General features: G+C 39.1%; 1 protein-coding gene across 1 annotated transcript in view; it reads right to left on the bottom strand.

Moving 5' to 3' along the window:
• The window catches only part of Agk (acylglycerol kinase), an 88,553-nt gene that overhangs the window by 15,262 nt on the left and 58,867 nt on the right, over positions 1-14,424 (bottom strand). Inside the window, exons 9-11 of the mRNA XM_069996919.1 lie at positions 12,950-13,019; positions 4,211-4,290; positions 1,580-1,637 (exon numbers count right to left, since the gene is read on the bottom strand). Coding sequence (XP_069853020.1) covers positions 1,580-1,637; positions 4,211-4,290; positions 12,950-13,019 — 208 coding nt within the window. The remainder of the gene's footprint in view (positions 1-1,579; positions 1,638-4,210; positions 4,291-12,949; positions 13,020-14,424) is intronic.

Below are 14,424 nucleotides of genomic sequence, written 5' to 3'. Positions count from 1 at the left end.
AAAACAAAGGAGGAGGCAACAATGCTTGATAAGAAATGTACTCATTACCTTGCTCATGTAATTGTAACCCCTCTGTACTGTATTTTCACAATAAAAAAACCATTAATAATAATAAAAAAAGAATCTCAAGAATTTAACTGCCTGGGCTGGCTTCAACCTTGATCCTCAGATCTTAGCCTTAGTGGTTAGGATTATAGGTGTAAGCTACCAGTGTTCTGTTTGCATTTTCCTTAATACTTTCCATTAATAATTAATCATAATTGAAATTAATTCTAGAGTTTTTTATGCCAACTTTTAAAAATTGCTATATTTTGTTATGGTTGTGGTACTGAGAATTGAATTCAGGCTTTACCACTCTGTTATGCTCCCTACCCTTAATTTTTTTTTTAATGTTCAGCATATAGTAGCACTGTTCCCAGGAAATTCCTCTGATGATAGAAATGTTCTCGACCTGGGCAGCCCAGCATGGTAGTCACTACTCATCTTTAGGTAGTATAATTTGAAGCCTACTGATCTTATATACAAGCCTGTACAATTACATATCTCCTAGTATAAATCTTCAACTCACTGCTACATACTAATGTAGACATATATGCAAGTAATGCTATTCTGCTCAAAATTTGTCTGACAAGGGTGAGTTAATAAATAGCAAAGGGAAGGGAAGTATCAAGGAGAAATTCAATATGGATTTAGTCATGGAGGGAATGAGTATGTATTTGAACAATGATTACTTATGAAAACAAGAAGCTATTATTTACCATAGCTAAGATATGGAAGCAACCCAGATGCCCCTCACTAGATGAATGGATCAAGAAAATGTGGTATATATACACAATGGAATTCTATGCCTCTGTCAGAAAGAATGACATTGCCCCATTTGTTAGGAAATGCAAAGACTTGGAAAAAATTATATTAAGTGAAGTAAGCCAGGCCCAAAGAAACATAGGCCCCATGGTTTCCCTTATCTGCAATAACTAGTACATGTCTGAGACAAGCAGAAAAGGTCAGATAAGTTGATGTCAGGGAAATGAACCCCAAGGTAAGTATTCAAATGTTTTTTTTCTTTCATGTGATTGTTTCTAACATATTTATAAGATTATTTCTTTGTTGCTTTGTATGTCCCTCCCCCACGATATAACCCCTGCTTTCACTGTATTTGATGTTGGTATAATTTGTGGAGGGGAAGGGAAAAAACCAAATCATTCAAATAGGGATACAGGTGGACCCATTGCAACAAGTCATTATGTTGGAAAACAAACTTAACAACTTTGGCAGGCAGGGGGCGGGAGGTGGGGGGGGAGATGGGAAGGGATGGGAGGGGGAAACAAAGGGGGAGGCAACAATGCTTGATAAGAAATGTACTCATTATCTTGCCCATGTAATTGTAACTCCTCTGAACAGTATTTTCACAATAAAAAAAAAATCATAAAAAAAGAAAACAAGAAGCTTTCTGTAACTGCCATTTTAGTGTTAGATCATGTGACATGTACCTGTAGCAAGAAATTTTAGAAAAATCTCAAATACACACATTGCAAAGAACCAACAAAATAACACAGGGCAAGTTTTAAGTGGCATTTACCTGAAGAGTGCTGAAAAAGTGAGCTGCTTTGATTTTTAGAGGCCCAAGATACCAGTACCTGAGAAGGACCACAATAAAAACCAGATTAAAATATATCATGACAGATAAGACATTAAAATTACGATTTGCTGCTCTAGAGGGTTTGAGGATGTGGCTCAACACTAAATTTTAAACCTGCAGTTTGATACCATGTCCCATGGTATGTGGCGAGATAGTAGATTCTTGCCACTTAGAAGTAAAACCAGAGTCTACTTGGGTTTCCTAAATTCACAAGTGTCACTATAACGATAATTTTAAAATCATAAAATACAGCTGAGTGTGTAGTCAAAAGAGCCACAAGGACAGGATGATGAAGCTACATGGAGACAGTGCAGTTTCTGCACAATCAATATGTCACAGACTATAGGACGGAGCCTGTGCCACACATCCTTTCTCACCAACAAAGCACACAATTAAAATGAGTAAACTAGTATGAGATTGCACCACTCATGTTATACAGCTTTACCATAGCAAGTTTTAAGTATGGAGGTGAAGAGGATCTGTGTATTGCTAAATACATAAAAGCTACTGGGGAGAAAGAGAGAGAGAGAGAAAGAGAAAGATGCCTAGTTTGGAATTTAAAAGTGACAACAGAGTAGATTCTTCTCTTAAAATTCTGTTATCAGTCGTCTCTTCTTAACTGCTATTTATATTATGTCCATGGAGGGAAGATAAAGTATACAGAAGACATAGACAGTATAACTTTTCTAACTTTCAGAGCTTATGATTTGCGAAGGTTAAGTAATAAGTTACTATATGTGTCATGGTATAACCTGAACACAATTTCTTGGTAAGGGGAGTTAAGAAGGGACAAAAGGTCTAAAATCATAGGAGCAGCCATACATGTAAAATGAATAGCACAAGAATAAAGTAAGGCATGGAGCCTGGACAACGTCTGGCACAGGGTGGGTTTATATATGGAGCAGGGAAGGAAATCACCCAAGGCAGGAGCAAGGATATGGAAAACAGATTAACAATCAAACAACAACCATTTCAGGCTTTAGGGAAAGCCTAAAACAAAACCATGTGTAATTATATAGCTAGGGTCAATGACACAATAACTGGACCTGGAATTTGAGAATAGATATTTTTAGATATAATCCATATAACAATGGGCAATGTGGAACATTCTAAATTATTATTAAGGATAATACAGCTGATAGAGCTACTGGTCATCTGATTTTTGTTGTTGTGGTGGTGGTGGTTGTTTTGTTTTCTAAGCTACTTTATAGTTTGCTACTTTTCCCAGTTAGCCAAGTAGAAAAACATCCTGACTCAGGCAATTTATTTCTAAATTGTCAGCAGTTCCCTTCACCTCTACCAGCAGTAAATCTTGACACTATGCTCGCAGTCTTCCCGTGGCCAGCTAGGGAATGATTTCTTGTGTCCTTGTTTTATACAAAAAAATAACTCAGTGGCCAGAGCTGGCCAAGGTATTCTATAACCACCACCAAATTTTGCTATTAAATGCTTGAAAGCCAGTCAAAGAACGGGAGGTGCCTTTAGACAGCTGTGCTTAGTTGTTGATTAACACATTTTGGAAAGCAATTTGTTCCCACTAGACTCTCAGAGAAAGCAGAGCAATTCCTCTTGGTGAGCTCTGGGGGAATATGAGATTACAGAGCAAACCCAATGCAATTTGTGAAATCAACATAATCATGGCATGTTTGCAAAAAAAATGATATGAAATATTTAAGACTGCCATGTGTAATGCAATACAGCAGTATCTCTCTTTTGATATTCCACAGTCAGGAATTTTATTAGCAGGAATAATGAAATGAAACATAGGAGAAATTTCTATGAAGGAAGTGTGGCAGGACAGCCTACAAAGTGCAGGAGGGGTTTCCTGATGAGAGAGTTGTGTGTGTTCACCAATCATAATTCAGCCCAACTATACTAAAACTAGGAGCCCTAGGCTTCAGGATAAGGAAAAAGTATAGCCATTAGGAATAAAGTGTGCTACCACACGAGGCCACGGCCTGTACTCCCTCTCCACATGACTCCAAAGACACACTGTCTTTCCAAGCCATGGGTCTCATTTCATATAATAGATTCTCCAAAACGAAGGCTACTGCCATGGAAGTCAGGAGTGACCTTCTAGTCATCTCTACAGGCCAGCCCTTCCACCTCATAACACAGCTAAACTTCCACCTTTCTTCTGTCTCTAAGAGCGGGGAGCCTGTGGTCTCAATCTATGACACCTTAAAAAAAAAATACACCTCTGAGCAAAGTTTTCCAACCAACTATACATGGCTGAGACCAGGCAGCACCTTCCACTTGATACCTTGCTAAGTCTGCAGCCAGATGACAACTAGATGAGTTTTCTCTTCAGTTCAGCTTGAGCCTAAACTACACTCGAATGTTATGTCTAAAAACAGGGATGTATCCTTCTCCCTGGCTGCCACCATACTAGTGTTGAGGAAACTGGAATTTTCTTTAGCCTTTCTGCATATAGGATGCAAACTGTGACTTGACTATTCCTACCTCATAATTCATACCCAGATTTATTCCCAGAGCACTGTGTATTAAAATCTCAAAGTCAGGCACAGAAGGATTTTACAATCATCACACATCAGCAGAGGAATGCTTTACTTGCTAACTTTGACGCCAGCATCTCTGAAGGACCCCCAGCGAAGGCCAGTCATTGCAAACACAGGTTGTTCTTTTTCACCCTGGAAATTAAATACATTTGATTTAGCTTTGTAAGTACAGTAACATCAGAATAATTCTAAATGTGAAGTATCCAGAGCAAATTGCTCACAGCCTATTTCTACATATATATGATTCAATAGTCAAGAAATTAATCTTAAAAGCATGCTGGAAGAGTACTTGGATAATCCACACTGTAAAATAAAATTATTATTTTTGTCAGTTGTGGGTCTTGAACTCTGGGCCTGGGCACTGTCCCTCAGCTCTTCAGCTCAAAGCAAGCACTCCACTACTTGAGCCCCAGTGCCACTTCCAGTTTTCTAGTAGTTTACTGGCAATAAGAGTCTCACAGACATTCCTGACTGGGCTGGCTTTGAGCCACAATCCTCTGATCTTAGCCTCCTGAGTAGTTAGGATTACAGGTGTGAGCCACCAGCACCTGGCTAATAAAATTAATTTTTATGTAGTAGGTCTCACAAGCAGATTCATGATCTGCTGGCTAGGAACGTATTCGTTATAAGGCTGAACAACACAACTAGCCGTATCCCAAGAGCTGAAAAGTATAGACCTTGGACACCCCTACATTTTGAAGATAGTTGCTGGACACAGCTCTAGTTTTCTAGTTTTTCTATTTCTTCCACACCATTAACCACCATGACTAGCATAAGCTAAGTTTAAAGGGTAAGGGGGTGGCCCTGGAAGTTGCTGGCCTGGAGAAAGCACGTTCCGCCTTCTGCTCACTTCTGCCTCTCACTCTCTGCCTACTATACCCAACCAACCATATGGAGAGGCACTGGCCTTTTATCCCTTTGTTCAGTATCTGTTCTGACCGTGCACTGGCCATCCTGTTGTTTGTACCTACATAAGCAATGGAAAAGGCAACTAGACTATGGGATGGCAGAGCAAGGAGGTGACAGACAGTAAAGAGAACATGTTAGTCTCTGAAGTGACAAGTGGACACTGTGGAATGCAGCAGGGCTTTGGGTCATTTTGTGGCTCATCTAAGAGACTAGCACAGGGGCCACAGTGCCCAAGCATCAAGAGGCTGGGTAGGCCACTGAGCTTGGGGGCTGGGGAGGGAGATGAAGGCAGTGGAGCTACAACAGATATTCAACCTCAAAACTCTTGTATTGGGAGTCATTCCAAGAACTCACAAATGAAGCTGTTAAGAGAGGCACTGAGGCATCAGCAACAAGAGGGAGGTACAGCAGCACCTGCTGGGGATAAAGATCTCCCTCTAATCCTTCTATGCATCCATAGCAGGGGAGCTAGAAATAACATAAAAAGGAAAGAATGGAATGAAAAACCAGATATTCCAAAGATGCTGAGGGGAGGGGTGATTGTTAATGGATAGGAGATGAGAAAAGCTATCATAGATTTGGAGACATTTGAACACAGACAGCAAGCACATGTGCAGCACCAATAAGGCCAGAGAAATGACAGGAACCACACTGTATCTGGCCTTGAGGACCTTTGAATGACTTTGTTTTTGTACAGAAAAGTAATATGACACAGCCTGTGACTACACTGAAGACGGACCACAAAGAGGCCTGGGAAGATGGGAGACCGAAGAGGACCTGTAATAATCCAGACAGAAGAAGGTTCCAGGACTTGCATGGGAACAAGAGCACTGGGAAGAAGTGCTGGACTCGAGGCATATTCTGAAGATAGCCATCAAGAGCTCCTGGCTGCCTGCGGGTGGAGAGGCAAGGATGACACCAATGGTTTTGACAGAAGCCAGTGTTATAAAGGCTAAGCAACCATGTAAAGACCACATTCTCTCTCAGAAACATTACATGCTGCTCACTAAGGGCTCATAAAATGGCACTGTAACTTGGAATAACTGTTTTGACATGAGAAGCCTCACACAACACCTAAGTGGTGTTAGGCAAGTTTAATCTCTGGACGCTGGCCCCACTTGTGAAAACTGAGTCATCTTTCCTTGGTGATCATACTTCTCCATATGGTTCTATAGCCTCACTGAGTGGCAACAGCCAGTACATACATTTTATCTCTAATTAAGTCACCAAAATTACTACTGTTAATCACAAAATTAGGTGACAGAGTTGCCCTGCAATTTAGTTCCTCTCACTCTAATCCCATAGCAATTCTCTTCAAGTAATTGTTTTCATTTGTCTCCCCAATAAATATTTATTGAACCCCCCAACTCTGGACCAAGCCTTCTACAAGGGGCAAAGCTTGAAGTACAGCCAAGGACACACAGCTACAGACAGTAACAAGGTAACAGAAACAGTTCAAATAATACCAAGCATTAGGAAGAGCTGGGGAAAATAAACCTCAGACATTATCTTAAGGTTGTGAGTATGTTAATGTATATTATACATTTCCAGAAGGAGAACAGAGCAAGCAGGTTTTCCTGAGTTATTAAATGCCAATTGTTCTCTGGGAGTCTGGGAGGACGACTTTTTTTTTTTTTTTTTTTTTGTCAGTTGTGGGGTTTGAACTCTGGGCCTGGGCACTGTCCCTTGGCTCTTCAGCTCAAGACTAGTGCTCTACCACTTGAGCCACAGTGCCACGTCTGGCTTTCTCTGCTTTTGTGGTGCTGAGGAATCAAACTCAGGGCCTCAGGCATGCAAGGCAAGCGCTCTACCACTGAGCCACCTTCCCAACCCCTGGGAGGACTTCTGTATGCAAGGAGCACTCCCTGGGAGCTGCTGTTCTAAAACAATACAGTGATGGAGCCGTCAGGCCTCAACACGTGGATCAGTGCCCTAACTTAACTCCCTTTTCAGGAATTTTTAGGACTTTTACAAATATTCTCTAAGGATTGATGGAAAAGCCTTGTAACCACAAGACTCCTTTGATGTGGGGAGCTATGTCCTAGCTAAAGGTGGAAATGGCTCTGGATAACATAATAGGCAACCAGCCTTAATGTGTGCAAAGAGCTGTAGAGAAGCCCAACAGCCAGAGAGACACGAGATGTGATGGCTCTGAAGGGCCTATGGTCAGTACTGGAGATGAGTCCCTGCGGAGGTATACATGAGCATGGGCAAAAGAAGCATGATTAGCTGGACAGAGATTAAGCCAACAAAGCATCACCATATCTTAGTCCATTGGGATGCACAGGTTGTGAGATGGGAAGGTCAATAAAGAAAAACAGAGGCACACAGTCACACCTTCAAAGTGAGGGAAACGTGCTGCCGAACTCATAGCCTTCCCAGGTTGGAGATGTACCCATTGCCTTCCCCTCTCTCTCTGCTACGAGGTCAACAGCTTCCTTCTCCACAGGATGTTCTGTGTCTCCCACCACCATGGTGCTCACTCTGCTCCCCCTAGGCCCAAAATCAATGGAGCCAGAAACTGTGGACTGAAACCATGAGCCCAGATAAATCTTTCTCTTTCAAGTTGTCTTCACAAGTATGTTGGTTACTGCTATGCAAAAATAACTAGTAGAGTATTACAGATGTTTATACTGGAATAAATTGCTCTTTAAGACAGGGAATAAGCTGGACATAGGTGACTCAGGCCTGTAATCACACTCAGAAGGCTGAGATTTGACAGTCATGGTTCACAGCCAGCTCAGGCAGACAGGTCCCTCCTTGTAAGACTCTTATCTCCAGTTAACCACCAGACAACCAAAAGTGGTGCTGTGGCTTAAAGTGGTATCATTCTACCCTTGAGCTCAGAAGCTTAGGGACAATGCTCAGGCCCTGTGTTCAAGCTCTACAACTGACCAAAATAAAAAAAAGAGGGGGATAGTGATAGGTGTGATATTTTCTGAACCAAGCAGTGAAAGGTAAAAGCTACAGATAGACTATGTAGCAGAAAATCTAGATTACAGCCCTGACTCCCACACAACAAGCGATATGACCCAATGATATATATATATATATAGATATAGATATATATATATAGATAAATACAAATAGGTATATATGTTAAGTGAGGATACTAATACATATCTTGATTTCCTCACCAAGTTGGTGGTTCAGTGGAGATGTAAAAGCACACTGGACAGTTAAAAAGGCTAAATAGCAAACACTATTGTAGCATTTCAGGAGTCTATCTTACCTTTAGAGAATCTCCAGTTACTAATACATTAAGTTGCTTTATAAAAGATGAAGAATTTGGTGTCAGGCTTCGTCTATAATGCTTACGGTATCAGGTTTTATCTACAGTGATTTCCTCCATATTCTGAAAGCAATTTCCAGAAATAAGGAGAAAAGAGAAAATAAATTAAACCTAGCTGGGTTCTTCAGAAAGCAGAGTCAAGGCTGTTATACCATGTTTCTGGGAATTAATTTGAAAGTTTTCTGCTTCCTGGCTTTGTGTCGTCAATACACAAAGCCTGTGGTAAATCTGACACTCGTTTAATCAATTCACAAAATCAGTCTATTTGAAAGAAAAACACAGAAGACTCAGGACACAAGAAACGTTTAGATGCAAGCACAGCAAGAATTTCCAGTTAAAATTTAATTCTTCTGAAATGTATCACTTCTAACATATATATATATATATATATATATATATATATATATATATATATATATACATAAAAAACAGCAGTAAATCACTGTTATTAGAAGATACATCCTGACTCAACATCCTTTGGTAATAACTCTAGTTTTAAACAATATCTTCCTAAGTGAGAAATCGGTAGTATTTTTTCTTTCAGTACATCTTTATTATATACTAGAATATCAACTACAAATTAAATTACTTTTGTCATGACCACAAAGATTGGTCATGGTGGAGAATCTAGACATTGCTGCATAAAGAAGAAAAGAAAATAGAAGGCAAAAAAAATAGTACACTTATCTCAGCAACTGTTAACATACACATATCCCTTATTAAAGTGCTTGGTATCAGACGCATTCAGATTTTGGATTTTTCAGATTTTTAAACATTTACATAGACTTTACTGGTTGAACATCCTTAGTCCAAAAATTCCAAATCTGATATCTGAAATGATCCTAAATTTCAGATTTTGAAGTTTGTAGGATTTTTGATTTTGAACTTAGGGATAGTCATCCAGTATAATTAACAGCAAGTTTGGGGAAATAAAATTTAGAATCATGGTACAATGTGGACCCTTCTTTTGCAAATACAAAGTAACCAATGAGTAAAAACTGCTCATCCTCAATATACATGGTACATTGAAGTCAAACCTAAATAAAGATTACATAGGGCTCACTATTTATAGGATGGGTGATCTAACTTCATGGTTTTGTCTCTTTGGGAATTTACTCTTTAGTAGGTAGGGAGGGACAAGAAAAAATGAAAAATAATTAGATGAAGAAAAACTAGTTACTTAACCACTATCTAACTGAAAATATTTGCCTTGTACGAATTACATCTTTGCTAAAAAAAATGTACTTTTATTATCTTTAAGGAGCTGTACACAGCTGTACACAGGAGTTGCCATTTGACAAATTAGTTTATAAGCACAATGCATCTTGATGGATGTCACCCCTTTCATCATTCTCCCTCATCTGTCCAAATCCAGCCATTCCCCTCAATTTTCTTGGTTTCATAGGATATACATTAAATATTATGATTGCATTCTTCTCATCTACATTCATCTACTTCCCCACCCCCCTTGGCTGCCCCCACACACCTATTAAGAACCAGTTTTCTGGTATTCGTTTTGACTGTTAGTTTGTTTTTCTGAGGAATTATATCACTTGAATTCTTAAATTCTTTTTTTCTTTTTATTTTTTTGTCGGTCATAGGGCCTGAACTCTGGGCCTGGGCGCTGTCCCTCAGCTCTTCAGCTCAAGGCTAGTGCTCTACCACTTAAGCCACAGCGCCACTTCCAGCTTTTTCTGCTTATGTGGTGCTGAGGTATCGAACCCAGGGTCTCATGCATGCAAGGCAAGCACTCTACCACTGAGCCACCTTCCCAGTCCCTTAAAATCTTTTTTTCCCCTAAATTCTTTTTTAAGAGAAGATCTTGATTAAGAATTGAAAATGGCTTTCATCCTTTCCCTCTCTCAAATTTTTATTTTGAAAAAAAAGACATGACAAAAACTTAAATAATAAAATGAATACCATTTAGATCTCTTACTTAAATTCACTATTGCCAGCATCTTCCCATATAAGCCTTATCTGTGTGTGTGTGTGTTTATGTTTGCAGTGTTGTTAAATTGCAAAAAGTTGCAGACTTCACATTCTAACATTTTAGCATACATCATCTGAGAGCAATGATATATACAGGTATGACAATAACTCTTAAGAAATTAAACATTGTAGATGCTATCTTTCATTTTAAAATATTTTAATTGTTTTAATAATTCCCGAAAAGGCAAAAACTTTCAAGTCCATAATAACTGCCAATGGTTATCATTTTCCAACTCAAGATCTTTTACTGGATTTAGTGACATTTAATTTCCTTTAATCTTGAATGAACTGTCTACTTTCTTTTGTATTTCATAACTCTGTTTTTAAAAAGAGGATAGACTATCTCAGGAATTGGTTTTTCATGATTAGATCGAGAGTAGCATTTGAGCTGAAAATTGCATAAGCAATATTGGATACCAAAGGTTATCACATCAGGAGGCAGATAATGTCAGTTTGCTCAATTGTTGGTGATGTTAAATTTGATTATTTTGACAGGTAGCAATATGCCAGATTTCTATACTCTAAAGAAACATTCTGCCAGGTGCCAGTGGGCTCACGCCTGTAATCCTAGCTACTCAGGAGGCTGAGATCTGAGGATTGAAGTTCAAAGCCGGCCTGGGAGGAAAGTCCGTGAGACTCTTATCTCTAATAAACCACTAGAAAACCAGAAGTGGCGCTGTGGCTCAAGTGGTAGAGCACTGCCCTTGAGCTGAAGAGCGGAGGGAGAGTGCCCAAGCCCAGAGTTCAAACCCCACGACCAACCAACCAAAAAAAAAAGAGACATATTCTTCCATTTTTAATTGTTAATAAATAATTTTGAGACTGAATAGATATTTATTTTCCAACAGCTTTATATTGCTTTTAGGATCCATTAATTAGCTCAACTTGAAAATGATCAAAATTGTGACCAAAAGATTGATAATGTTCATAATCTATCGTTCCTTCTACATTTAAAAGCTAGAAATTACTGGGAATTTAGAGATCATTTATTTTTTATGTAAAACATTATAATCCATCAGTGATATCATTTTTTTTGATAGGTAAACTGTTCCAAAGTCAGTTTTCAGGACCTTCCAGGGTGGCTCTTCTCATTTTTCTGTGATACCCTCATCAGTGTTCAAGTTGTCTTGCTTTGTTCTTGTCCTGACTCTGAAAAGCATCTCCTCAGAGTCCTGGCTATTTTTGTTAGGGAATAGTATTTGAAGACCAAAATCTGAGTACAAGTATGCTCATTACTGCAGGGTATCATGGCTTCTAAGTCCTTTCAGTGGGCATAGCCAGCAAACATATTTGCAAACAAATTAGCAAGTTTTATTATAGATCAACAAGAAAATGATAGATATAACATTAAATAATTAAAATTATTTGATATAACAAAAAACGGGGAGTTCTGTTCCCTTCTGGGATGCAGAAAGTTCCACAGAGATATCCTTCCTACTGTAAAGAGAAAAAGATAATCTACAAAGTCTGAACTTTTCTCAGGCCCATCTGAGGGCTGAGATTCTAAGACAGCTGAGTAACCTGAATTGCAAAGAAAGAGAAGCTGCTCCACTGGGGTAAGAGAAAGGCTTCATTTGCCATTAGGAGAGTATGGGAGATACAGAAAACCAACGCACAAGCAGCACTACCCTAAGTATTTTATATGTATGAGTTCTCTGAATATTCAAAGCAACTATAGGAGGTAGCAAAATTTCTTGTGTTGGAGGTAAGCAGTAAAATAACTAAAGAGAGAGAACTATATTAGAAAGATAGAGGTATTCTTAAATATGCCATAGGGTCAAGAAGTAAGTTCCAAAACTGATATAAGGGCAGCATCACATGCTTACAGTACTAAGGTATACACTTAAAATGATTACAACAGTAAATTTTATGTTATGGACCTTTACCATAGTATTTACTTATTTATTTTGTACTGTCCTGGGTATTAAACCCAGGGGCCTCAAATATGTTAAGAGCATGCTGTACCACTAAGCTATGCCTTCACTGCCTACCACAGTATTTTTAAAAAATAAGTTCATAATCATATTAATGAGTGATAACAAAAACTTTTCATGGTAACCGGGCAATTTTTTTTCTGTGGGAATTAAAACTTAGGATAAGAAGGGAAGAAAGACTCCGATGCTCCTTACATTAATCTCATTTGAATGACTGCAGTTTGTTTGTTTGTTTGTTTGTTTGTTTGTTTGTTTATTTATTTATTTATTTATTTATTTATTTATATTGTTGGTGGTGGTGGTGGTCATGGGACTTGAACTCTAGGCCTGGGCGCTATCCCTCAGCTCTTCAGCTCAAGACCAGCGCTCTACCACTTGAGCCAACACATCACTTCTGGTTTTCTATCAGTTAATTGGGGATAAGAGTCTCACAGACTTTCCTGCCTGGGCTGGCTTTGAACCACAATCCTCAGATCTCAGCCTCCTGCATAGCTAGGATTACAGACATGAGCCACCAGAACCCAGCCAGTTTATTTTTTTTTAACATGAATATGAGTGCCCAGGCCCAGAGTCCAAGCCCCACGACTGACAAAAACAAGAAACAAAAAACATGCCTATGGCTTTATTACTTTGATGATTTTTAAAAAATCTATACAAAAGATTTTACCTTGATTTGTAAGACATCAAGTGGTACCGTCTCTCCTTTCACAATGGCAAGTGTGGCATCTGTAATATGTCTAAAGAGAGGGGAACAGAAAGAAAATGATCATGTTATGGAAAATAACACCTCCTAATGCCCACTTCACACACACACGCACACACACACACACACACACACACACACACACACACACACACACACACACGCACACACACACGCACACGCACACACACACGGCTGCCCAGAATACTAGCAGATGGGCCAGACAATAAACAAAACTGTGTTTTAAAATGGTCCAAGAAAACAGAACAAAGTTGGTGTATGAGACAATTACTGATAAAAGTACAGTAGAAATCTCAAAGAGAGCCTCTGGCAGGAAGTTTACACCAGGTATCAATCATTTATTTCTTTAATATTTACCCTCCCCCATTGTGCCTCATATTTATCCTGGCAAACTAAGGTACTTAAATAACAATAATGAAACATCTTTTAGTTATTGTAAGAAATTCAGGCACTTGAAAAACCATTCCTTTTTACTCAGCCACCAGAACGGTGACTAAAGGACAGAATTTGTTGCCGCTATCTAAGCAAAATATGAGCCAGGCCCTAGACATATTTCTCCTGTTTCCAGGACTCTGAAGACACGCTTCATTTTCATCTCTGATTCTTTTGTTCAAAGACACGAGACTATTCTTATGTATGATTTGACAATCTTTTGAAAAGTCTGTATGTAAGAAAGTACTCATCAAAAGGTATATACCATTGATATCCATTCAGAGCTTGTGAATCTGACAGGCTTAGAAGCAATTGTGGAGTTGTATTTTACTTTGATTCAAGAGTAGCCACACAGAAATGCACAACATAGAGTCAACAAAAGAAATGTTACACCAACAAGTGGCTAGTTAATAAGATACTTGCTCTCAGAGTAGAGAGAATAAGCCTGCTGCCCCTCCCATAACCTAGCCGTTGACTTGCTGTTCTCATCCTTCCAATCTGACTACATTTCACCATCTCAGAAAGGCCCAGTCCATCCAGCCTAGATCCTTTTCCACAGTTCCTTATCATCTATTCACTACAGATGATAAATCACCTTCTATACTCCTTCCTTACTCTGCCCTTCCTCCTTCGAGACAGGGCCTCACTCTGTATTGCAGGCTGGCCTCACACTCACAATCCTGCCTCAGCCTCTCAAGTGCTAGGATTACAGGCATGCACTACAACAACAGCTCTATCATGTGTATCTCATTATCATCTGCCATCCAGAGACTGGAAAATTCCACAAGGCTAGTGCCAATCTAATGTTCACTTACCGACCAAAATAAAACCTGCATTGGCACAGGGCATGGTATAATACACACAGCATTTGTTGAATGAATAACTTTATAGAACTTCAATATATAAAAACTACAGCGAATAGTAACATGAATTCCTTTATATCTTTATATCCCTCAACAGTTAACATATAGCCAACCTTATGTCCC

The sequence above is a fragment of the Dipodomys merriami genome, unplaced genomic scaffold (assembly GCF_024711535.1).
Source record: "Dipodomys merriami isolate MVZ:Mamm:240054 unplaced genomic scaffold, mDipMer1.0.p SCAF_5, whole genome shotgun sequence".
Lineage (NCBI taxonomy): Eukaryota > Metazoa > Chordata > Mammalia > Rodentia > Heteromyidae > Dipodomys > Dipodomys merriami.
Note: the sequence above shows the minus strand (reverse complement) of the source record. Positions and strands in the feature narration are given on the sequence as shown.